Source organism: Cryptomeria japonica, chromosome 3, assembly GCF_030272615.1.
Source record: "Cryptomeria japonica chromosome 3, Sugi_1.0, whole genome shotgun sequence".
NCBI lineage: Eukaryota > Viridiplantae > Streptophyta > Pinopsida > Cupressales > Cupressaceae > Cryptomeria > Cryptomeria japonica.
The window spans coordinates 380,736,326-380,763,866 of record NC_081407.1 but is presented as its reverse complement, the minus strand read 5'-3'; the positions used below and the strand labels follow the sequence as shown (position 1 = coordinate 380,763,866).

Here is a 27,541-nt window from a genome sequence, read left to right as displayed (position 1 = left end):
AGAGGAGTATTAGTACATTAAATAAATATAAAATATTTATTTACTTTGTAGATAGATTTATGTGTCTACAATATTAATTGAAACTCCATGGTGTAGTTGTTGTTTACCCAACTCTTAGTTCCACCATAGTTGAATTACAATTTATTTGGAAAGAAAACATTTAGGTGAATTAAACATTGAGTTGTATTATCAAAATAAAAAATATTCATTATTATATCATGTCCTTGCTTAGTTATGATGCATGGAGAGTTAGGCTCTATATTTTGTTTACTAAATTAAGTGTAAACATGAAGATGCTAAGAATGTTAGTAAAACAACTTTGGATAAAATAATGTTAAAAAAACATTAGTAGAATTCTAAATATACATAATAAAAAAATTGGCAAGAGTGGCAAAGAGAAGAAAAGGTATTGAAAATTATCCAATCAACTAATGTTGGAGTTTTAGAGGTTGACTCCCAAGGTCTAACATGAAATTGAATATTGAAATCAAATCTTTTGTTGAAAAATATTGGCATGATAAAATAAGGGTATCACATAATGCTAGGGATGTTTTGAAATTAAGAGTGGAGTCTAAAATTTGTGATCCTCATTTTAAACACATATTAGACACAACTCAACCCAAATTTTCTAGAAATTTTTTAGACGCTTAAGTGTTACTTTGAAATACTACAATAAGTCAAAGATCATTTGAAGAATGTAAAACTTGGTTTGTAAAATTTAATAAGCAACAAATCTCTCGTTGTTGTAAAACTCATGTACCATTTCAATATTATTATGATGTTTTTTGATATATACGTTGTACTTCACGTATGAACATGATTATATAGGAATGTAGTATTAATACACCACTTGAAACAATCAAGGAGTTTATAGCAGATTTGTTTTGTGAAACATCTAATGGTCAATCATATTATTTAAGTTCATGTATTTTTGGAAAATGCACTAGATGTAACAACTTTTCATTCTTAGGAGAATGTATTCATGAAAGTATTTTACATGATTTTGGACAACAATTAGTGGATGTTAAAAAGATTTAAGAATGTTGAGTATTCTTTTAAGGATGGAAAAATCGGAAAGAGTTGCGATTTACTCATTGAAAAAATTAATGTGCATACATTCATATTAGAATTAAAGAGTGAGATTATACAAAAATGCGTGAAACGCTCTCACCATGTTTGATGGCTTGATGGACAATTTCACAAATGTAGAAACACTTTTTTGGTTGGAATTATTTTGGTATTGGAAAAATTGGTCCTCATACATATTGATTTTTTAATGCTATTGGAAAATATGTTGGTAAATTAAAACATGCCTCTAAAATTGTAGATGATTCCTTGTTACGAGCATGTAGGTTATTGTGGTGAAAAAATATTTATTACAAATTCCTTATAAAGAAGTTGTGACAAATTAACATGTAGGTTACTAGCAATTCATAATTTTTTAGTGATTTGGGTCCTCATTGGTTACACTATTTGTCAAATTTGAATTGGTTTGAATCAAATATTCCCTAATAGTCGAAGATTCACCACCAAAAACATCCTTGGAGCTTTGGACTATTTTTCTTTATTTCCTCAACTATATTAAAATGAAATGATTAGTGTTGATGAACAGTAAGGGACAACTACATGGATTAAAATTATTGATGGTCCTTGTATTCATCTATTCCTTTAGAGTTAGGCTCTATATTTTGTATTCATCTAGTCCCCAGTCATGTAAATGCTTCTATAATGATTGTGCAACATTAAATTCCTTTTCAAATACTAAATTAAGTGTACACATATGTGAAAGATATTCAAATTATATGCTAGATTTTCAAATGATCCAAATGATTAGAATGAATACATTTAACACCTTTAAATACAAAGACATGACAACATATTATGCAAGCTTGTCTTTACTGAGCACTAGGTGGGAAGGTTAAAAATAGGCAGTGGGTTATGGTTGAACTAAAAGAATTGAAATAAGATGGGTTGAGTCCATGACTATGAGAACAACTCTATGATCATAGACTAGTCTCAGGGCTGAAAAGAGATTAGTTTGCACAGGATAGTTTGTACATAGACATTAATGCTAGTGTAGAAGTAATAAACAATTGAATTGGACAAATGTATAAATATATAAGAACATAAAAGATGATTAAATATATTTAAATATTTCTCTTAAAATAAAAACAAAATTAAATAAAAAATCTCGCGTAACATAAAATTTGGAATAAGAGTGAACGCTGGTAGAACATTCAGGTGATTTTGGATGTGTTTGGGATCCAGAATTGCCAAGAAAGAGGGATGCAGTGGAGAATGAGATATAGCATAGCGTACCAGAACATTTTCCTCCAAAGCTGCCCACAACCAGTAAGATTGAGGCAAATGAACTGATGCAACAAGCAGCATAATCAGCTACTAACGACATTGTGGTGCGTAAATGGAATCAAATAGAAGAAATGAGACATATACATCCTAATCATATGTGAACTATGCTGAAAGAAAAGGCAAAGGCAAATGGCTTTCAGATTGAGTATATCAAATGTGCTGTATTACATGTATAATCAAAGCGAAAATCCCGGGAAGGTTTTAAGGTTTTTCCTGTGGGCAACTCAGCAAGGTTTTCAGCACACTCCTGAGTCTACTTCCTTCATTCTCCAAATTCTTGCCAATGCCAGGATGCTTGCTGAAGCACAGAACCTCTTGCAACAGGTTATTGCAGGCAAATTATCTAATTCTCTTACTATTACCGGTGTAATTGAAAATTTGGTAGATAACCACAAACAATGTAACTCAACCCATGTTGTATTTGATATGATAATTAGTATATATTCTCAAGCTAGAATGATCCCAGAGCTCCTTGTTACTTTTGACCAGATGCAAAACCGTGATTTTGTTCCGTGTATAAACACTTGCAATGAACTCCTCAGTACCATGTTAAAATCGGGTAAGGTAGATGTGGCTTGGAGGATTTATGAAGAGCTTTTTAGGGGAAAGGTTTTGCCTGATGTTTACACTTTTAGTATGATGATTAGTGCTTGCTGCAAACAAGGTGATATGCAAAGGGCAAAAGAATTATTTGATGAGATGGAGAGAAAAGGTTGTGCTCCCAATGTGGTTACGTATACTGCTCTCATCGATGGCTTCTTTAAGTTAGGAGACATTGAGGAAGCTAACAAACTGTTTGATGAAATGCTTGAGAGGGGTTTGGCTCCCAATGAGTTTACATATACATGTCTTATAAATGGATACTGCAAGAAAGGGTTTATGCAGGAGGGCTTTAGACTCCATAACGAAATGATGGAAAAAGGAATAACCCCAAATCTGTTTACATACAATTCATTGATTGATGCACATTGCAAGGAGGGCAATTTGATGAAAGCTTTTGATTTGTTTCGTGAGATGCGATCAAAGGGAGTGATGCATAATGTTGTTACTTACAATGCACTCATTGATGGGCTCTGCAGAGTTGGAAAATTGAAGGATGCTCGCAAAGCTTTGAAAGAAATGGTGACTGCGGGTCTGGTTCCTAATATCGTTACTTTCAATACATTCATTAATGGTTATTGCAAAGAAGGAAATGTGGGAAAAGCAAAGAATATTTTGGTAAAGATGAAAAACAGGGGCTTGAATCCTAATGTTATTAGTTATAATACTTTAATCCATGGATTTTGCAAGGTTGGGAAATTACCAGAAGCAATTGGACTCTTAGAAGAAATGCATGAAAGAGGTTTGGCGCCAAGTACTTTTACTTATACATCCCTTATTGATGCATACGTCAAAGAAAATGATATGAAAAACGCCTTTAAGCTGCACAATGATATGGAGGAAATGGGTTTGAAGAGCAATGTTGTTACTTACAGTGCTCTCATAAATGGGCTCTGCAAAGGAAGTAGGATGAGCGATGCAAATCGATTGTTCAATGTCATGCAAGAGAAGGGAATGGATCCTAATGATGTGACTTATAACACTTTGGTTTTTGGTTATTGGAAAGATGGCAATTCAGAAAGAGCTTATGGTCTGTTCAGGGAAATGGTAGAAAAACGTATAGTGCCCAATATTGCTAGCTACAGCATTGCCATTGAATTCCTTTCCAAGGAAGGGAATTCGATAAAGGCCAATGAACTTCTGGAGGAAATGGTTAAATCTGGCTTGAATCCATGTGCTACAACTTATTTGGCTGTGCTTGGTGCCAATTTGCAAGGTTGACAATTTTTTGCAATTATAGATATGATATTTCCACATTCCATTTGGATGAGTTGGAGTACTTCTGGTAGATACTGTTTGAGAGTTTTTGTGTCAATTACATCAGCATCGTGAAGTGTGTTCTGAAATGTTGTTACAAAAACCCTCACACAGTTTCCACCAATTTGATCTGAAACATTGATACAAAGACCCTCACACAGTTTCTACCAATTTCTTCCTCATACTGATGATGAATCATGGAATGTGATTGGAAATGCTGATACAAAAACTCTCACACAATTTCTACCTGAAGCACTTGAACTGAGTTTGTTTATAGACTTTAAACCTTGAGCTGAGTAAGGTAACATATTCTGCTTTTAAAAGTTTGGCAGTTAATATGTCACTGATCAAAAGGTTAGACAACCTTTGAATTTTTGGATTCAATTATGGCCTCAAGTTTTGAGGCAGGGGAAGTTTGCTTTGATGGATTGATTTTTGAATGATTTCATGAGGGGGATCATTAAAATAAAACCTTTGAAGGCAAGCCCTTGTTTCCTCCAAAAGATCTTCTGATTGCACTTTCAAGATATTGATCTTCTCAAGATACGTGAAGTTTGTTTTGTATATGGGAGAGATTTAACGCATAAATATTGATGGTTTTATTTTATTTTTTGGCTCTCTCTCTAGGTGAAGGAATAGATATCTGGTTCAGTTCTTTCTACCATGGTACTGCCAGATAGTTACTCAAAGATTTATATGACAGCTTTCTAATGTTTACTATTTTCAGGAAGCTAGTTGGCACTTGTTCGTGCTTGGAGGTCCCTACCTTACAATATTAGACATTTGGTTGTTGATTCTGGTATGTGATATAGGATCTCAGAGTATGATTCTGTGAAAACTTCTGAAATAAGGTAACAGTTAATCTGCCAGAAGCATTATGATTAATTGCATCTGCAATGCGTGTTTTTACCTCCGCTAGAAATTGTACGAAAATTTCAGAGGAAATGATGTTTTTATTCAATGGAAGTAGTTTACAGTGACAGTCATATCAAGGATCGAATTCATTTAAAAGTGATGGACAAGATGGTATTGGTATTCTGTTCATGCAAACATAAGTTTCTTTTGAACATGGTTACATTAAGATGTTTCAAATGTCCTTTACAAAAAATACTCTTTGTGAATAAGCTTCCTTATTTACACTCGTCAAATGGGTGAAACAAAGTTATAATTCAGTTGCTTTACATAGTTTGTAACATTAGAATGCCAATTCGTACAAATTTACTATCTATACTGACGAATCCATTATTAAAACAATCGTGGCAAATGTCATCTAGTTTTGTAGGAAAGTAAGAATTTATTTATTTTTCTTCTTATTTATCAACTGTTTAGAATGTCAAATCGTTCAGTAATCTTGTTTGAGAACTTTGCATGATGCGATTCTAGGGTTGTATGAAGCTACACTTTTTTAGATAGATATTCACACATTTTATTCTGTGTTTTTTGTTTAAATTGAAACGTGTCTCATAAAAACGAAAAGTGTGCTCCTCATGCAGCAGACTTTATCAACCTAAAGGTTGATATTGCTATATAATCTGAATGATGATGAAGTTCTATACTTTCGAAACAGGAATAGATATCCATTACATTCTGTGACAACGAACGTCTTCTATAACTTCAAAAGGAATGACTTATATTACTTTTTTGGCAAAATTTGCAATCTTATACAGTTGTATGATTATCAAATAGTAATGAAACTCCTGTATTCATTAAAAGTCCACATGATATGCAATTTTAATTGGGATTCTGTATAAGGAAGGTTTATATTATGTGGAAACAGATACTCTTTCATTGATAAGTTATTGGGGTTTCCAATCAGTCCCCCATGCTTTGAAAGAAATTTGTAATAAGAATGAAAAGCATCTGGCCAAGAGTAGCATTATATCTGCAAACACAAATGTTTAAGAACCTCCATCGCTTATCATGAATTCTATATTGTGCAAATTGAACAAGGATTTCTTGTTGTGATACCACAGTGTAATGCCCCCTTCTAATCTGCAGCACTAAGTGTCTTGTCAGTAGATGTTTAGGCCTGAATAATTGGATAATATGTTGTTCAGAATTATAGTTACTTTCAGCTAGAAGCGGCTGAGTATGTGTATCTTTCAGTTAGGAGCTATTTCTGTCAGCTCTTCCAGCAGTGTGCAAATAGTCAGTCTTTAAGCAGTGTTAGTTAACACCAAAAATTTGAAGATGTTATTCGTCAGTTAGCTGCTATGATTGAGGAGTTTATTGTCAGTTAGTTGCCACTGTTTGTGTACTGACTTCCTATGATTGGGGTTGCTGAGAGTGGGGCTTACAAAACAGCCTGTAAGGAAAAAGTGAAGGGACCTTTTGGAAATTAAAAACTAAAACTCTGTTTGATGCTGTGACAGCAGCTTTAGTGCTTGGGAAAAAGCCTTGGGCGGATGTACTGTTCTCTTGGGGATGAAAACCATCAGGAGATAATCAGAGTAGCAGGGCAACTAGCAGATTTGTGCAGGGCAAGGCGACAGCAGGGTCATGTACCATGTCCACGAACACTGGAACATTCAGTCTGCATAGTGGAGACCATTCAGTAGCTTCAAATGAGACCCATTTGTAAACTGGGTACAGCCAGCGAGTTGTATCAGACCAATATTGTAGTTTTCCATTGATCATGTGTCTGCACTAAAAAAAATGCTGTTCAAGTTTTTTTTGATTATGTTTTGTGTGCAACTAGTCTAGGACATTACACTATTACCAGAGGTGTGATCCTGCCAGCCTGTGACTCATGGAGGGAATTTTGAGAATTATGGTAGAAGGAAAAAGAGCAGATCTTTTTCAAGACACACTGATGGAAAATGGGAGGAGCCAAGATAGAATCATCAATCTAGTAGAATGAAATGAAAGTTGCAGCTTCAGAGTAGCGTGCAAATCCAAATTCATCTAGAAAACCATGAAGAGTGGAAAACTCAGCTTCACATAATTGACCAGCAGTTAGTCAAATGGGTTCCATTCACAAACCCATTAGTCCCATGTTTTTACAAAAGAGTGAAAAATCACAAAGTATCAAGGGGAATCAAAAGACTTCTGAGCTATGGTAACTTTGACAATTTCTTGGAGATACTCAGGGAGAAGTGTCAAAGTGAAATCACCCATGGCAACAATTGAAAGGATGACACGAGAGATTTGAAACAGAAAGTGAAGAAAGTAATACTCCTACTTTTGATGGCAGTAGAAATATCAACGAGTGCTTACACAAGTGAGGTGTTTTTCTCAATGGACAGAATGAGAAGTCAGATTATATGTTGAATGCAAAGATCCAATATTTAAAAGAATACTCGTTGGTTTCTAGCAATGTCTTGGAAACATTCATCACGATCTTGAACATTGAAAAGATGGAACCATTTCCATGTGAGAATGGTTTACAAGGTAGCTATGTTGAGGGGCACAAATCTTTGAAGGATGTTTCAATTGATTCTTGTTCTCTAATAATCTTAATCTTTGCTACAAATATTTGAAAAAAATTTCCAAGTCAGCAATGGAAAGTAAACATTTTGCTTGCCTGTTGGATTACCATGCAAAAAATAAGGAAGATAGTAGCAAAGATTTGTTGCACAAGTTTGACACCATCTCATTACAAAGCAAGCTTTCAAGGTGGGAACCAACTACAAAATAGAATCCCAACAGGCTTTCCAAAAAAGAGACAAGTGTTAGTTGACAAAGATTCAGAGCTCAAAACAGCTAGGCACACTGGCCCAGGCAAGTCACAAAAAGGTCAAACTGCTCATCTATAGTTTATGGATCAGCAGCTGCAATAACAGTGAGTTCTTCAATAACTAGGTATGATCCAACATGTATGGAGACCACAGAGAGGTTTTCCAGAGCTATAAATTTTTATCTTGTGGGCTTTGTTGTTTGAGCATTTTCTTCTCTGTATCCCAAGGATCGTGATAAAATTATGCTAGCAGGGCAGGCAATACTGACTAGAAGTCAGATATTTAATTGGTCTGGAAATGCATGTGTATGCCTTTGGAAGCCCATGGTAGAAGACATGTATATGTGGAAGAATCTCGGGAAGCTGAGTTAGCACATGCATTAGCTGATAAGCATAGCAAGGAAAATGCTTAAAATAAGGAAGAGGTAAAGTCAGATGGAGGCCCTGGAAACAGTCACTGTCATCAAGAGCAGAAACATACAACATCACACAAGCAAGTAAAAGTTTCTCATGATGAGTCTGAGAAAGGAAAATCTTCTTTGGATGATGAATCTGATAAGGAGGATATGATGAATGCCAAGGGTAGACCTAACAACAATGGGGAAATGAGAAATTTTTCATATGGATATTGCTGGAATAAATAAATTCTTTGAAATGCAGAAAACGACACGGGTGAACAGCAGATCCAGCTGTTGAAGATGGTCAATAAAATACACAACAAAAACAAAGACAAAATATCTAAGTTACCGGTTCGGGTTCAGATTCAGGTACGGATTAGGGTACGGATTCGCGGATTCGGCAATTTTTTTTTTCTTGGGTACGGGTACAGGTTCGTCCACACACACACACACACACATATTAATTATATATATATGTGTGTGTGTGTGTGTGTGTGTGTGTGTGTGTGTGTGTGTTCAAACATCAAAATTATAAAATATAATTATATAATTTATAAATTATCACTACCATTATTGATTATTACAATGATACAATCCATACAAAAATGAAATATACAATGTGACTGCTGCAATGATATATTACAGCAGTTATAAACATATCAGATATTACAGAGAATAATATAATACAACATCATTCAACCACAAAAAAAGGGTCCTAAGTTAGAGAACGACAGAGATGAATAAGAATAGCATTAGGACAAAAGGATGAACATAATAAGGACATAAATAAAAGTAGATCTGCAATAGTCTAGAATAGCTTGGTGTGAGAGAACAAGAGAATATATGAGCAGCCTTATGTAGAGGATAAAAACAGAATTTAGAGCAGACCAATGAAGCATTTTGGAAAAGATTAGAGAGACATTGGTTTACATGTTAGAAAAATATTAAAAAAAGTATTTTTTTATTGGTTTTTGTGTTTTTATGACCTGTGGGCCCCGTTTTTGGAAACCCACAGGCCTGGGTTCTCTTGGGTCCGCCTGGGTTCTCCCTGGGTTCCACGCAGGTCCTGCCCGGGTGGATGGGTTCTCTGTGGCAGGACTCGGGTGGAACCTAGGGAGAACCCGGGGAGGACTAGGACCGGGCAAGAACCAGGACCCAGACCCAACCTAAAATGCCAAGAACCGGTATCTTAGCAAAATATGTAATGGAAGTAATTATTGCTCCTATAGACTGAAACTGGAATAATAGAGTTTCAACTAGATATAGTTTTCATGCATTAGCACTAAGGTGGGCTACACATTTTGCTTTCTGTAAGTCTGAAGAGAAACAATTTTTAGCTTCTCAGCAAAGGTCTCAGCCTAATATCAAAGGCAGAAGTGATGAAGAGAGAAGAGTTGGCCTGATTCATTTTCTACTACCAGATTCTTGGTAGAAGAAAGAGCAACAACATTGGCAGCTTAGAAGGAAAAACGTGCTGAAAGTGGGAAATCTACTTCTTTAATTGAATGGGTGCTTATGTAAGATAAAGACTTCAAAATCCAAACTCAAGCTCCTCCACTTGATGAATTGTTCTTGTGTGTCTTGTGCAAGCATGTTGAATTTACCTAGTCATTGTAAGGAATCCCTTATGCAACAAAAAACAAATCTGTAGGGCTTTCTGTGTATCACAAAAGGTGACTCCTCAGGTTCTATGATTGTTCATCATAGGGTCTCAAAAAGATACATGTGTTCGAAATTGTTATCTTGTATCAAACATAGATCTTACCAAGCTGGTGGCACAATTTTTAACCACTAATTTAGAGGTGCTTTGGTTAGGCATGTGTGGACACGGTTTAACAAATTGTTTAGTGCTAGCTGCTTTTGCTTGCCCATCTGTAGGATTTCCTTGCTTAAGTTGCCTTTCATTAAACACAATTATGGACTTGCATTTGGAGGAGTGTGATCGGCTACAAGCAATCAAGTATGGCCTGCGCTGAAGAAGATGCACAAGTTAGAACTACTATTAGTTGCAGGGATGATGAGTATTGCTGATGTATTTGTTACTGAAATACTCTTTTATTTGGGTTGGCATTTGAAAGAGATTTCTCTAGCAGATTGTGGACGTTTACTGATGTCACCTTGGAGGCAATGGATTACTATGTGTGGTGGACTGAATATCCTCTTCTTTGACAATCTGTATTTGACTGACATGTGTTATCCGTAATTTTTCAAGTTGGCCAAATTTTAAATTTTAAAATTTTGCATCTCAAGAGCCAAGCTATATTGCAACACATGCTCTTGTACACATGAATGTGAATTTCTAAGTTCACTTTGTAGTCGGGGATGTCACCCTCTTTTCTGTATAATTAAATTGGTTTAAAAGTTCATATAACCGCCGACATGGTCGACGATATAAATATGACTAAGAGCAATTGTTGAAAGCATCCATGGTTTGGATTTTCAATGAAGGGAAATGACATGTGCTCATAAGACAATCCCAATTTCATATATGTTTACCTTGGAGGACGTGCTCGAAGGTAATAAAGCCATGAAGGAAATAACTTTAAACATGGACCCTACAAGCAATTTAGAAGAGCATATTATTGAATTTGAAGTCCAAGTGTCAAAGTCGGCAGATCGTGTAATGTCCCCTTTTGGGACATTAGGAAATCCATTAAATAATTAAGTTTAAGTTGTCAAAACATAATAACTTTAAAAACAACTTAATTTAATTATTATTTAATGCAGATTAAAGTGACTTTAATGACAATATCAAATTATAAAGTAAAGTCACTTAATTATTAAAAAGGAATTCCAAGAGACAGTCAGTGGACGAACAAAGAGTCACAAGGTTGGCCTATTTAATAACGCGGAGAGGATTGTTTTGGACATGCTTCGTTTGATGTTTGGAAATTGATTCTCTTGGAGAGTTTATGGGAAGCTCTAGTTTTTAGCAGGTTTGAGGATGCAAACCCTCGAGCTTGGAGGCAATGGACGAAAACCCATTGTCAGTTGGAGTTATCACGCAAGTGATTCACATGAGCTTCAAATGCTTTTTGTTGGTTGTCCAATCCGATTGTGAATGTTGTGGTTGGGATTGGTAATTTCTATTGTTGTTCTGCTAAGGATTTTAATGCCATGTTTATTTCTAAATTCAGAACTATTATTTCAGTTTGAAAATTAATGATCATCAATTAATTTGATGGTGTATTGAAATCATTTGCATGCGGAATCGTTGTTAATATTTCTGTGAATCATTGGGTGAAAATTTTGGAACAAATATCCTAGGGAGATATTTTAGTGGTATCAGAGTTGGTTTTCCTGCCAGCCTGTGAAGTCTATGAGTCACAGATGAGTGCAGTCTTGGTTGTTTGGTGTAGCTAATGATATATTTGAATAAAATAACTTAATAAAATTCTTGACTTAGTCATTAGAAAGTTTGATGAATATTATTTATAAGCTTGTGCCATCAGAGTTTCCTTCCGCAACATGCAACCGTCGTCCGACAAATTTCTTCTGGGGTTAATTGAAGAGGGAACGACTTCATACTGATATCTTTCATCACGATCTTCTTTTTCTTTGACATGTAAAGTCTGGCTTGGTCGCTTGAAGATCTTTAGTTTGGCAATATAGCCCTTCGGGCATGGCAGATTAAATTCTATTGTGGTTAACTGCCCCTATTTTAATGTTGTTGTGTTCCCCGAGTGGCAATTGGTATGAATAAAGAATCGTGGTGTTTAAAAGACGTTCATTGCTTCCATCGAATTCCTTTGACTAGAGAGACTTATGTGATATTGACTCTCTATCTTATACGATGCCAGTCTCAGTGTATTTGTCAGCACTTTCCATCTTCCCTGGTAGCTGAAGCCATAGTTGGACTACTCGTGACTCAGCTAGACTCACCAAGCCCCTGGGAAAAAATTCGGCAAAAACTCAGAAAAACTCGGTGAAAAACTCGGCAACTTAAAAACACACTTAAATTTAATAAAAAATGCATTTTTTTTGCAAAATTTAATGAGAAGATGCATCCAATGAGTCAATAAATGATAACACAAAAAAAACACGCTGATTCTAGATATATTTAAATGCAAAGTGTCTACAAAATCGCGTCTTCATAAGGAATGCTGATGGTTGGAAGCTTGGAAGCAAAATAGTAAATAGTTTTTGTAAAACCAAAAGTAAATACATCATTACAAATTACAATTTCAACTTCCTCTTCCCAGCTCTACCAAAAACTAGGGGAGAGGTAAAACTAGAGGGTCTAGTCCTAGAAGTCTGCAGTGGGCATGACTGTGCCTCCTCGCTCAGTATGGCTGGCTCATCCTTCATCCTAGATGAAGCTATGTCTCCACCTGCTTGTGGCATTGGCAATGACTCCTCATCCTCATCCTCATCCTCATCCTCTTCAATGTCATCCAGCGTGAAACCAAATCCACCCCCTCCTCCTCCATAGCCTGTCTCTCCAAATCACTGATGTCATCCTCGGAAAACAATGGAGGCTGCTCCTGTGATGTCCAATAACTGTAAGAATCTATATCATCCAAGTCAAGTGGACCACTTGCTACTTCCTCTACCTTCCTTACGCGCAATCAAAGATTATATTGCACAAAGACAAGGTCATTGAGGCGTTTTTGAGCTAACTTGCTCCTCTTCTTTGTGTCGATGGCTTCAAACAAGCTCTAATTGCCCTCACAACTTGATGAACTACAAGGTTGACATAAGATTTTGAGGGCAATTTTTTTGAGATTTTGGGTATTTCCACCCCAACTTTGCCACCAAGCATCTGCAAATTAAAATTAGGTTGAGAGTAGCACCCCTCGCCGGGGTCTGAGGGTGAGAAAAAGAGGGGTAGAGAGATAGGTCTAAATCTTGGGGGAGAGAGGAGAGAGTGAGATGGAGTGTGGTAGAGAGGGAGATAGAGGAAAAGTGATAGGGAGATAGATAGGTCTAATATTTGAGGCAGATAAAGTGAGTGAGATAGAGAGAGCGAGAGATTGTTGATAGGAGCATAATGATTACTAAAATTTGACTAAGGTCTGAGGGTGAGAAAAAGAGGGGTAGAGAGATAGGTCTAGATCTTGGGGGAGAGAGGAGAGAATGAGATGGAGTGTGGTAGAGAGGGAGATAGAGGAAGAGTGATAGGGAGATAGATAGGTCTAAAATTCGAGGTAGATAAAGTGAGTGAGATAGAGAGAGCGAGAGAATGTTGATAGGAGCATAATGATTACTGAAATTTGACTAAGTCTGAAAAATTAAAAGATCTTCTAAAACCTAGAATTTGCATTATAACTCTTAGAGATCTGAAACCACTCTCAAACATCCTGCCAATATGTACATGAAATATAACTTAAAGTAGAAGAGTCAATATGTCTTTTTCCTCTCTTATACTTAAATGTTATATTTCATGTATATATTCTGATGAAGAGAATGAAACTGACCTGAAAGAACAAAAATTGATAATTTTTTGACATGTTTGGGCCTCTTTTTTTAGTCTAGCTGAGTTTTTTATAGAAACTTGCCGAGTTTTTGCAAGTTTTTTGCTGCGAGTTAAAGTGGTAAAAACTCGCAGAGCTCAAAAACTCGGCGAGTTTTTGAAACTTGCCGAGTACTCTGCGAGTGTTCCATCTATCCTGAAGCAACTCTTTCGAAACCGATTATTACTGGCGCCGTGGAAACCAATAATAATATTTCCGATTGGAAATATTTCTCCTTATTGAGCCGAGTTTTGGGTGTGAGCTTCTGTGCATGCTTTTTTGGATGGTTGTAGTGTCGGTTCGGGGGTTTTACCTTGGCTCGTTATCCACTTCGTTTTAAGTTGGGGTGGAAAATATGAGTTTGAAATATTCATAAATTATAAAAAGTATTAGGCCTTTCCAATTTCGTGGCTGATTCACTGATAACGACTCCTTGGTGCATATCACTGATAACGACTCCTTGGCGCATATGATTCGTTAGTCGTGGGCATCTGTCAGGCAACAGAAGCAACTTGGACATCATTGAAATAAAAATTTGGTAACAGAGAGTATGTGTGGTGAACACTATTAATATTTCATAATAGATTTTGATTATTTGTTGTGCAAAATGACCTTTTGACCAAGGAAAGACTTGAGTCGGGTTGGTGACCTGATAATTTATACTGTGGACAATAGGAGGGGATTGTGCTCTCATTTATAAGTGCCTAATGCCTATATAACGCCATTATTCTATTGATTCTTGGTTGGACCCTAGTCAACAATCCTCAACACAGGTGTCCATCTATTTCATTTTTCTCTGAGGGACATGAAGGGAAAGTTTATTTTGGGCATAGTTTACGTATTCAATAGGGTCATGGCCTTAGGAACTAAAAGCAATCCTCCAAAGTGGCAGGTTAATGGCATTGGGTTAGCCGTTGAATTAAGGAACTGCTACAAAATTACAAACTCAATGATTCACAGTGCTGGAGGGATTTAGAAGATGCAGGGTTAGAAGATGCCTAGTAGTGACTTGGGTGATTCACAGTTTCAGTGCTAAATGTGGGAGAATTGGGAGGCACTACACGCAACACACAGCAGATACATTGTCACAACGTATTTCATAGAATCAGGTTCCTTAATGATGTGTTTGGTTTGGCTTAGTTCATGTTTGTTGAATGCCAAAATTGATTCATTCTCTGCTTTATTACAAGCAATAAATTTGTGTATAACTTGGAGTTGTGGTCATTAATGGATTGGAAAAGATATGCATAGCTGTTGCCAATGAATGCATTTATTATGTGATCTCCATCAATGAATGCACACCAACTGTTTGTTGAAATTACCGTAAGTTTGGCATATTGTTTTCTGTAAGCTATATTGTGTTTTTTCAAGTCATTTTCCAAAACTTAAACGCACCAGGTATTAACAAAACTCAGACCTCTGTAATAAGAAGAAAGACATTAGCACTTGGGTTGTATGCAAGTGATTAGAGAAAAACACTGATTTTCACATAACCAAGAAAGACAGACTGGAAATTAATGACACATTCGATATATTTGTTTGTCAGTAGTATAGTTGAAAGGGTGCATCAAATAGAGGTAGCATCTTACAAACTGTGGAAGTGTACATTAGATTTGGTAGGACATTCAGTTGGAGAAAACAAAATGAAGACAATGGTAGATTTGAAAAGTGTTCTTTTTTCAAAATTCAAAAGAACTCAATGATACATTTAATGGTGTTCAGCTAAGGGACTTGCAAAAAGAAAAGGAAATAGGAAACTGGCTCTATGTAATTGGTTTGTGTTGTGACCTTTTTCACACATCGCCCCATTGCAAATGGGGACCCTCTCTTTTTCATGCTTTCTAGAGTTTCTGCTAGCGCCCATGATCTTTCGCTTCAAATTCACCAAACTTTACTCAGTTTCAAACAGTTCAAGCCTGGACACTGGAAAGTTAGTTTTTGCAAATCATGTGATTCCAGAGTACAAACACCTTCAAAGCGCTTAGGGATGCCAAATAACGAAAATCGCAATCGATTTGGATCAATTTGAACAACTTTCTATTTTTAGAAAGTTTGCTTTTTTGCTTTGTCTATTTTTAGAAAGTTTTGTTTTTGGCATTTCTAGCCCAATCCCCGGTATGTCTATTTTTAGAAAGTTTTCTTTCTATTTTTAGAAAGTCCACCTTTTGGCTTTTTCAGAATGGGTACTTAGGGTCTGCACTGCTACCATTGACCTACCTCGACTGGGATCCCAAAATTCCAAGTTTTGACCTAAAAAGCTTAATCCCTAGATTTTAGGCTTTTTGCTTTTTCAGGATGCAAACCTAGGGTTCACACTTGCGCCACTGACCAGCTCCGACTAGATCTCGAAAATTCCAAGTTTTGACCTAAAAAGCCAAATCCCTAGATTTTAGGGGGCGTGAGGCCTCAGATGATCCACCTAAGCATGGATTTCAAATTTCAAGTTAATCCGATTAAATTAGATTAAACTGTGAAATTTTGAAATTTCTTTGAAAATTCTTCTAAGTTTGGCTAACAAGGGTTTTGAAGTATGTTTGCAGGTTCAAACCCCACCATGATGCAAGAGAGGCCATGAAGGAGCCTTGCCTGAAGTCTGCCATGCCTTAGGAGGCTATGTGGGTGCCTTGCCTAAAGTCCGCCATGAGTTTGGAGGTCACATGGGTGCCCACTCCAAAGTCCGCCCCACCTAAAGAGACCATGGAGGAGCAAGGGTTGAAGTCTGCCCTGCATAATGGAGGTCATGTGGGTGCTTAGCCTAAAGTCCGCCATGCCAATGGAGGTCACCTGTGTGCCTACTCCAAAGTCCGCCATGAGTTGAAGGGGCCACATAGGTGCCCAAGCCAAAGTCCGCCAAAGCTTAAGAAGCCATGAAGTGGCTAAGGTTGAAGTTCACCCAAGGTTGAAGAGGTCACATGGGTGCTAAGGCCAAAGTCCGCCCAAGAAGGAAGGAGACCATGAAGGGGCCAAGGTTGAAGTCCGCCCAAGGATGAAGAGGTCACATGGGTGCTAAGGCCAAAGTCCGCCCAAGAAGGAAGGAGACCATGAAGCGGCTAAGGATGAAGTCCACCCAAGGATAAAGGAAGCCACAGAGGAGCGAAGCCTAAAGTCCGCCCCAATGCCTTAGCCAAATTTTCACCTTGATGGAGCTAAGGCTAAAGTCTGCCATACCTTGGAAAATATCTAAAAGTGCACCAAAATTCAAGAAATCGGAAATTCAAAATTCAAAATTTTTCACCAAGGCATTGAAAAGTCAAACATAATCAATATGATGTCATAAAAACTTATCCGAAATTTTGAATTCGAAGACCAAAATAGAATATTTTTCAAAATGGAATATTGGAAGATTAACAAGGATTTTGAACTTAAAAGCCAAAATAGAAAGTTTCTAAAAAGAAAATTTAAGGATCAACAGATATTTTCAAACCTCAACCAAAATAGAAAGTTTTTTTATTGGAAGATTAATAGATATTTTGAACTTATAAACCAAATTAGAAACTTTTGGAAGATATTTTTCAAAATTGGAAACATGGCGAAAAACTTTCCAAAAAGATTGAAGATGAAGTTAGAATTACGATTTGGAAGATCTTAAAGGTTTCTACTTGAGAATTTAACCTTGCCTACAAATACTTCATTATTAACTTCATTGTTACATCAACGATTTTGAAATTACTAAGGAAAGCTTGGTAAAAAGTTCAGTTCGAAGATCATCTGGACAAGGATTTTGACATTTCTGGAAGTTGGATAATCATTTTAGACCAGATTTTTCACATATTTTTGGAGGGAAATCAAGCGCGAGAAGATTATTTAACCTTCGTTAAATTTTCTGAATATTTTCGAGATGATTTCTAGCCCTGTTTCTGCACATTCGAAGGTGAAATCCAATTCAAAATGCAAATTTAAAGATTTTTTTGAATATTCTCAAGAACTTGAGAAATATTTTTTAAAAATATTTTGGAAGAAAAATCTTTTTTTTGGTTAAGTATGAATTTTTTTTGAAAGTTTTAACACTTGGTGGTAACCACAACTAGCCTCAAGACTGAGGGTTTTGAGGTGAAAATTCGATTTTTATGGCTTAGTATGAGAGTAAAAATGGAAAATTTTCCAACACTTAACCATTTCATGGCCCCATGATTTTTTTTGAAATTTTGCGAAATATTTTCTAACTTGAAAATTCTCATCGTTCATCTGCAGGTCCCAAATACCATGAAATTCTAGGTAGATAAAGATGCTCCTCCGGAGTCAAGGATGACTTCAAAGTGGAAGAATGTCAGTGACACCAACATCGGACACATCAGTCTGAGGGAGTTCAAAAAGCGAATGTTTGGTCTGGACAACTTTGTGCCTACCACCATTGCGTGAAAGATGATGAAGAGCGGTATTGTACATGCTGCTGGCTTCCTTCCCACCATGCAGTGTAATGAACTAGTGGTCGAGTGTGCCAAGCATTACAACCCTATCAACAAGGACATCATTGCACATGATGGGAGGATATTGGCGAACATCAACGATGAAGCCATCAGAGAGGCCTTCAGGATCCCTGAGTATCACAACACAGTATATATGCCTAAGGACGAAGTAGACGGTCTGTATCAGGCTCACTTGGAAGAGTATGACGCCATAGTTAACCATTCCTGGCTAGACAAGCCAAGGAAGGGAGCCTCCAAATGAAAGATTGAAGACAAGTTCATAGACAAGGTTCATCTGGGCGTGAAGATAGCCAAAATTTGGCTAAGCATGGGAAATGTTTCACAAAGAAAATTCCAATGTCCTCAATTATGATGAAGGCATGGAGAAATTCTTCTCCAAATGTTAGGGTATTTAGAAGGAGGACATGATCACAGCGAATGCCTGAACAGCTTGATCCCATCATTTCATATTTGCAAGGGGTTATCTAGAGCTTTTACCCTCCTCCCACACAACATATAATGGCAACTGAAGGCAAGATCATCACAGAAAACACAAATGGAGTTTCAAGCCAAATTCAGAATTGAAGACGGGACCACAGGCAAGGTTCGTCTGAGTATAGAGAGGGCCAAAATTTGGCTAAGTATGAGAAAAAACTTCATGAGGGGATTTCTTCTCCAAATTCGAGGCACTTGAAAGAATCTCAAGGCATCAAGAAAGAAAAGTTCTCAGACTTGGTGAAAATATGGAAAAGTTAGATAAACTTCCAACTTCTTGAAAGATTTCATCTCCTGAAGAGGACAAGCTCCCAAGCAAAATCAAATGGCGACAATAAGGAATCAAATTTCCATACTTAGACAATTTCTTGACACAAATTGAAGAATTCAAGGAAGACATCCAACACGTTGAGGTGGCGCCTCGTCATCTTTCGATCAATCATATTGCTCCAAGTCAACATGTCTAGGTTCAATGAACCTGACTTATCCAGAAGCTTCTAGAAGGGCACACTTCACAATGTAACAACCTTCTATTTTCATTGAGGGTTCATTTTTAGCAAGAAGGACAAGTGTCCCAAATGTAATCTTCTCATTGGTCAAGGGTAGTTAGTTTCGGGAAACCCTAATTAGGGTTTGTAGCTTTCAATTTTGGCCCTTGATCACTGTTTGATCTCGGCCATTCATTGATTTTCGAAAATTATATAAGGTTGCCTCCTCTCATTTGGAGAGGGTGAGGTTTTTGATATATTGTTTCTTAAGATCATTTCAGATAATATATTGCATGTGCGCTACTTTGTAATCACTATTGTTTGAATGATTGCATGGTTTCAGATTCCTCAACACCTAGTTAAAGATAATATAGATTTACTTCCATTGTTGTTAATTCGAGTGAAGGATTTGATAAGTATCAATTGATTGTGCATCTCCGCTCATACTTTTGGTAAATGGATGATTTCCATTCTACCGTGTAAAGTTAGTCTGAGCTTATCCCATGTGCATCCCGATATCTCGATCATAAGCACAACCCACTGAAGATTGCACCGGCTTTGTGTAGTTGTCCCTAGTGTGGCGAAGCGAAGTTTGGTTTCTCGAGAGCACACAGTTGACACCGTCTCCAACATTCATAGGATTAGATTAACCTTCTAAACCCTATTCCCTTTTTCCCTTTCTTTTGAACGTCTAAAACCCGAAAATCCCCCAAAAAAGAAGAAGAGCCTAAAATTGCCAAATCCTAAGTCCAATTGTTCGAGATACTTGTCAAACGTAAGTCCCCCTTTAAATTTCAGCATACACTACCCAAGAAGCTAATCCACTAAAGTTGCTTGTTTGCACATATAAACCTTGGAATCAGTAGTGATTTTTTAGGAGAGGATAGAATGCCTTCTGGTATCCTATCCTAATGTTTGGTAGATGATAAAACATACACCAATAGTTTACAATTGGAATCCATTAAACTTCCTAATGGTGTTCTCTCTAAGTCACAGGAATTAGACTCATATTTGTCCAAAGTAGACCAATCAGATTGGAGGCTTCCAAATTGGGCTTTGCAACCCTCAATGCTTGCTTTGGTCCAGCACAAGTTACTGGAACATCCTTATGAAGAATTTAGACTTGCAGTGGCTACTTGTTTCAATGAGATTATAAGAATAACTTCTCTTGTAGCACCCTATAATGATAACATATTGAAGAGGGTTCTACAGTTGATTGTGGAGAGCATACATGGGTAACATGATGTCAAAGCCCCTACTTTTGGTAAGAGGGCTAAGATTTTAGAAATCATGGCAAGTACTAGATCATTCATCATTATGTTGGATCTCAAATGTAAAAAAATGATTCTTCAAATCTTCAATTGTTTCATTGCTGAAATCAAGAAACACCATTCAGATAAGGTGAAGACAAATATGTTCGACATATTGTCCATGATCCTAGATGAGGATTAGGATATTTGCAGGCAGTTGCAATCAGATTTGTTAGCTATTTGGAGAAAGGAGCTGGTTGTCTTACCTTGTGCTTATGAGTTCTCCAAAGGGTTGATTGAGCAGAAAATTGAAAGGCTCAAGGAACAGATGACTGAAAATGAACTAAACTCCATGGGTTTACAGGTTTCAGGGTCTCCAAAAAAGAGCAAAAACCAAATGAGAAGAGAGAAAATTTGTTTCAGATGTCAGAAAGCTTAAAGACTTGATCATATTTGTCAAATTAATAAGGAAGAGGATGCATTGCAGCCAAGTGGTAATGAGGGCAAAATTACAGATGAGAATGCTTCCATGTCTCATGAGAAGCAAGCTAAAATTACAGCCTTGAATCCATCTCTTACTAGGCATGATGAAAGCAAAAGGATAATGGCTTTCAATCAGCTAAGGTGGATAATTGGAAGGAAGAAACAATCGCTTCGAGTGAGGTTTTCCAAACTCTTCATTGGAGATTTACAAGTCATTATTGATAAAGTAGGAGAAGATAAAAACTTCTTTAATAAACCCACTCAGTTGCTGCCCTAGTTGAGCTTTATGAAGAGTGCATGCCATCATCTAGTGAGACAGTTCAGTTTGATAATGTTTTTATAATTGATAACCAATCAGAAAATTTAATGGGTGACAACTCATGTACCTTAAATGAAATTGAACAAAAACCTTTACCATTGCAAGATTTGAAGGACAAATTATTAGTCATAGAGGAAAGGGTTATACAAGTCCTAACTAGGGCTGATGAATCTCACAAGTACATTGATGATCTTACTTGGGAAACACAAATTGAGAGACACAAGGGAGTTCCAATTGGAATCACTAGCACTCAATTGAGCATGATAAAAGAAGCCTTTGAAAGGATGAAATCAGATTACTTGCAACTGCTTATGGATAGGGATCTTGCTATTAAGTTTGTAGAAGATAAGGAGAAGAAGGTGGATGAGCTTTGTTTACAGTTGAGTATGATGCATTATAAATCATCCAAATCACCAAATCAGACTTCTACTACAGCGACTCTGATGTGTCAAATAGAACTTCATCTTCCGAAGAGTTTTCTATTTCAGGGTTTTCAATTTCTTCTACTATCAATGTCCGTGGGACTCTCTTGTATACTTGTTCTAATGCAGTCTTGCACATGGCACAAGATAATTTTGAATGAACGACATTATGTATCCTACACCAATTAGGGAGGAGTAGATCTCGGACAGACGCCAAATTGCCAAGTTGCATACTCTGTTGCACATTCCTGTGGACAAATTTTCTAAAATTTTCAAACATTCCATCATCATCTTGGTCAGATCCTTGATCACTTTCCACAACAATTTCTGTAGATTCTATCACCTCTTGTTGACTGTCTTCCTCTTGCAGGTTCTGTATCATCAAGACTTCTTCTACTTTGGGTTTATATGTCCCTAAATCAGTCTCCAAGAATAGGACCTCATTATCTTCTCCATACTCAGTTATCATAAGTCTCAATCTCAGAGTGCTGTTGATCTTGATTTGATTTGGAACTCCTCTCCAGGGTAACCACATGTGTGCAAAGTCTGTTGACACATACCCATTCAGTTTTCTTGACCAATCTCTACTCAGAAGCATACCATATGTGTCAAGTATATCCACAACTGATATGTCTATAAAATTTTGGACTCTTGGGTTCGCTGCTAGCTGCATATGGATGTTGTTCAATTCTCCCATGACTGGAACTTCCGTCTTGTCCAACTGAGTGACCTTCCTTCTAGTAGGAGTAGGAGTTATACCTAGCTTCTGACAAACAGCCAAAGGCATTACATTGCTAGAAGCTCCTGAATCATATAAACAATTGTGCAATAACTTTCCAAAGATCCTAACTAATAACAGAAACGGGGCTGGCTCATCCTTTCCTTGGCAAAGAATTGAAGAGTCCTCGTCATGTTCTTGATTCTTCTCTTCATTAATATTTAGATTGTTACTCTTTTTTGATGTTTCCTCTTTTGAATTATCCATCTTTTTTAGAGACTTTCCTTTCTTGATCACATCTTTCTTAGCCACACCCCCTTTCTCTGGAAGAATTTGACTTGTAGTAAGACTTTCTTTGATGGTGGGTTGAGTTTTCTTGACCTTGCCTCTTTTGAGTAACACCTTCTCTTCTAACATATCCTCCTTTTTGGCTGGGAAGGCTACAGTCTGGACCATACATTCGTCTTGTTCAGATTGTTGCTTGCTGTCAGCTTTATCTTGAATTACATTGATGGTGGCTTGAACATTGTTGGTCACTTCTTTGGACGTATTCTGAACATTTGGCCTTACTGAGTTTGAATCATTCAGGGTATTGATTACAACATCCTTAATTTCTGATACCTTTAACAACTCATAAAGTGGCAGGCTAACTTTCACCTTCTTGAGTTCTTCCAATACCAACATGGCCAGTCTTTTCATTTCATCTCTTGGGGGAGAAGGAACATTCCTTTGCCTGTACTCTTGTGCATCCTACGGATAATCCGGAGTATTGCTGGCTGTAGACACTCAAAATTGTCCAGTCTAATTAAATAAATATTTTATTTATTTAATTATCTAAGCCTAATTCTTCTATTAATTAAATAAATTTTTATTTATTTAATTAATTCATTTATCTTCTTCTAGCCTTATTTCTCATTTAAATAAATACATTTATTTTATTTAAATTATCCTTTTCCTAAATTAAATAAATATTTTATTTATTTAATTATCCCACTTCTTCTATTAATTAAATAAATCTTTATTTATTTAATTAATTCATTAGCTTTTTCTACACATGACACATGTCATTCATCTCTTAATTCCTACACTACCTACCTCTTTCATTATTTTGGTATTTCTTTTACCTACCCTCTAATCCTAGCCGACCTCTCTTTTTACACCTCTCAATCTTATCCCTCCATTTCATATTGTGTCTTCTATTTAAGAAGATGCCTCCTTCATTATCAAACCCTAATGACTAATCTTGAAGACTTGGCTACACTACGATCCTACTTGCAACCACATTTCGTTATTTGTTGAGCTCTTGTGCATATAAAAAATCCGAGAGCAAATATATCAAGCAAGATCAGTAGAGATAGGAAGAATGGAGATCAAAACCCTATTGGACATGTGATGGTATAATCTTTGTGATTTCATGTGATTTGCATTGTCTTAGGTAATCTTCATATGTTATGGTGGATCTTTGTTGATTGTTAGGCTATGGTTTTGTGGTTGGAATTCATTTAGCCTTTCAATATTGTTATTATTGTTGTCCATTTTCACCATATACATTTTGGCACGCCCGGTGGGACTCTTGTCCCTTTGCATTTAACCTTTTTGTTGCAGATTTTGCGTTTTTGAAGTTGCAGATCGGACATTTTTCGACGACATTTTAGGTATTTCTGCGTCTGCGAGCGTTCCGATCGTGTCTCTGAGTTTCAGGAGCGTCTGCGGAGGTGGGAATCGCATCTGTGTTTTCAACAAATTTTGTTTTGCAGGTCTCAGACAGGGGCGTCTGTGTTTCAGAATCGCGTCTGTGTCCAAGAAGGGCGTCTGTGTGTTTTGGCCACATCTGTGCATCACAGAACCGCGTCTGTGTCATATAGACGCGTCTGTGTCTGGTATAACAGCGTCTGTGTTTTTACTATTTCAGAATTTTAAAATTTTCTTTGATTCAGTTTTCGGATTTCGCACCTAGGGTTTCAGATCTGGTTTATTTTTGGACTAACCCTTGTAGATCTAGCTAACCAAGTTTGTGCAGCTTGTTTTGGAAGCAAAAACATTTTTGTTGAAGGCCCCTTTTTCACAAAGTCTTTTGGGTTTCTAAAATTTACCTAACTTGTGTGCTTGCAGGAAGGGGTGATCATTTGAAACAACCCAAACTACTAACAAATTTTGTTGCAGGTCCTTGGCTAGGGTTTTGAAAATTTGTTTTGTGCCTTGTTTTCATAGATTAGCAAACACTTCCATTGGTGCACTAAAATTGAATCATTGTCTTTTGTGTCTTGAGCAATAGGCTCTTTTTGTTTAATCTTTAGAGGGCCTGTCTTCCTGTGTGGTCATTAGGACTACTAGTGAGAAGAGAACGACCCAAGTGGTAGTAAAAGAAAAGCCATCTTCTTCCAAACCACTATAAATAAATGTATTCATGGTGAAAACTATGAATAACATGTGCTGATTAGTTCATACCAACACTATGTCTCCCCATAAACCCGTTTGATCAAATTTATTTGATCATTTGTAGGGCGTAACCCCTACCGGCTGGGAGCCTTCTGTATTTACAGAGCTGAAAGTGCCACATGTATGGCCACACGAGCGGATGCCCTAACTAGCACCTTTTTGTTTTAGAAGCCCAAATCATTCTAGTTGTTGAGGCAGGAGTTCGGACATCTGGTAGCGGCCCACACACATACGGTTCTTAGTAGAGATACAAAGTTCGCCATGGGGACTTTTCATGGGGACCGATGCTTGGCTGACCCGAGAAGTGAGTGCCGAGGGTGGAGCCAGTGAGGTCAAGCATCTAAGTATCCGCTCTGAATAGCGTAGCCTCGGGGGTAAAACCCTATGTGGGATCAACAACTATTGTCTTGGCCAGCCATAAGAATTGTGCTTGTCTTATGTTAAACATTCAAACATTCAAGACCAAACAACAAAACATTGTGTCTTTTGTGTCTTCAAGTGTATGCAAAACATTTTACATCAAACAACACACTTTTGGAGTCTAAACACTTGCAAACATTGAGTCCTCATCAACATTGTGTCCTCTTGTCACGAAAAACAGTCAAACAGTCGGATTTGGTCACAACAAAACAACTTCACAGATTGGAAAAATTGCACGAAGTTTACAGAAACGCGTTTGTGTCTGTTTTAACCGCATCTGGGTCATCTAAGCGCGTCTGTGAAGGGCAGAATAGCGTCTGTGTTTTTAGCAGCGTCTGTGTCTAACAGAGAAGCGTCTGTGTCTAGAAATCGCGTCTGTGAAGTATACAGAAGCGTCTGTGTCTAGAATTGAAAATTTTTACAGTCCAGCAAACAAAGGAAATCAGTTTCAGAATACTTGAGCTTCCTAGGTTGTTTCTTCAGGTTTCATCTAGCATTCAACCTATCCTTGGGTTTCATACAGTCCATCATTGCTTCACATCTCATTTTACATTCATACTTGTCTAAACTTGAGTCAAAAAGGTCACTTGCTTGTCCCCATCATACTTTGTCAACATACTACATACAACTACACTTTGCTAAGTGGTCCCTCATCAAGGTTTCTTACCTTTGGGTCTCATTTGGTCTTACTTAGAGTCAAGGTCAGCTTACCTCATCAAGAGAAACTATCATCTCTTTGGAAGTCACACCTACTCTACTACTTACATACTTGGTCTTACACTTTGGACATTGCAAGTACACCTCAAAATTCATTTACACTCCATACAACTCTTGGTCTTCCATACTCTTTCCATTTTTCATCTAGTCTCTCACATCTTGGTTAAACACCTAGTTCATGGTTGAAACCCGCCTTCAAAAATCTAGGAGACAAGCTAAAGAAGCTCAAGAGTCCGCAAACATGAGTTCTTATGAGTATGACAATGATTTATTTTTCAATCCCGAGCACACTACATTGCCGGACATGGATGTTTATAGACACAATCCCAATGTGGAAAACATAGACACTACAAAGAACAATGCTACACTCAATGACAATGTGGACAACTTTTCAATACAATCAGCAGATATAGAAGAATCCATAATGAATCCCCATTTCAATAGATTGGTTGAAGAGATAATGAAGAGGGATAGACAATACTTCCTACACATGATGGCACAAAGTGGAGCTAAAATACCTCATGACTTTGACATGTCTCAACTTATGGAAAACCGACCCTCGCAACAAACTCACTCCAACACGGATCAAAGGAGACCCAATAGTGGAGGAAATAGAGGACCGCATATGGTACCTGAATCACCATCAGCTTTGCTTCAAAAACTAGAAATCCCACATACACAGGGTCAAACATATGATACTTACCCTCGAAGACCATTATGGAAGCCTTATGCAGATAGATATGCTCAATCACATGCTCAAGCTATGGATCAATCAAAACAAGTGGACATTCAAAGGCATGCTCAAAATTTGGACATAAGGAAACCTCATGTCAAATTTGGGGGCAACACAATAGAAAATGAAATGCCTATAAAATATGGTATACATGCACAAAATAGATATGGGGTTCCTCAACATGAAGCTATGCCAAGTGCTCCCTATATGCCGCATCAATATAGACCTCCTCCATATGAACATGTCTATGATCAGTATCATCCATACATGCAACAAGCTCCTCCTCAAATTGGTATCTCAAACACGGGGTATGCTACAAGAAATAGATCGCCACCTAAGAATACTTTGGAGCAACAAATCAGAGATCTACAAAAGAAAATGGAGGACATGAGTACACCAAAACCAACATACACTATGAGAGACATATGTCCTTATCCATTTGATAAGAGCATCCCAATGCCTCCATTTCCTGCACACTTTGTGACGCCAAAATTTGACAAGTACAGAGGAAAGGGAGACCCCAAGGCACACATACGATAATTTTTCACAGCCTGCATTGAGGTAGCGGCAGAAGAAACATATTTGATGAGGTTGTTCCCGCAAAGCTTAGGCGATCAAGCTATGGAATGGTTTTCTCAATTACCTCCTGGTATTAAGTCATGGGGTGACTTAGCAGAGGCATTTATTCAACATTTCTCCTACAATATAGAAACAGATATCTCAGTCACTACTTTGTGCAATACTAAGCAAAAGGAAGGAGAATCTTTTGCGTCATTTTTACAAAGATGGAGAAATCTAGCTAGCAGATGCTCTTGCGAGATCCCACAAAAACAAATGGTAGAAATGTTCACTCAAAACGTTAACAAGGATATTGGCTATGATCTAAGGAAAGCTTGT

At 37.2% G+C, this 27,541-nt stretch overlaps 1 protein-coding gene across 1 annotated transcript; it reads left to right on the top strand.

Annotated features, from left to right (window-relative positions):
* Positions 1-2,261: 2,261 nt before the first annotated feature.
* On the top strand, positions 2,262-5,374 carry LOC131044698 (pentatricopeptide repeat-containing protein At4g11690-like). Its single transcript, XM_057978075.2, has one exon. The coding sequence runs from the start codon at positions 2,500-2,502 to the stop codon at positions 4,189-4,191; it is 1,692 nt and encodes a 563-aa protein (XP_057834058.2). The 5' UTR covers positions 2,262-2,499; the 3' UTR covers positions 4,192-5,374.
* Positions 5,375-27,541: the final 22,167 nt, after the last annotated feature.

Bases quoted from the DNA above. Each gene is read 5' to 3' on its own strand.
- LOC131044698 (XM_057978075.2), top strand. From the start codon at position 2,500: ATGGCTTTCAGATTGAGTATATCAAATGTGCTGTATTACATGTATAAT.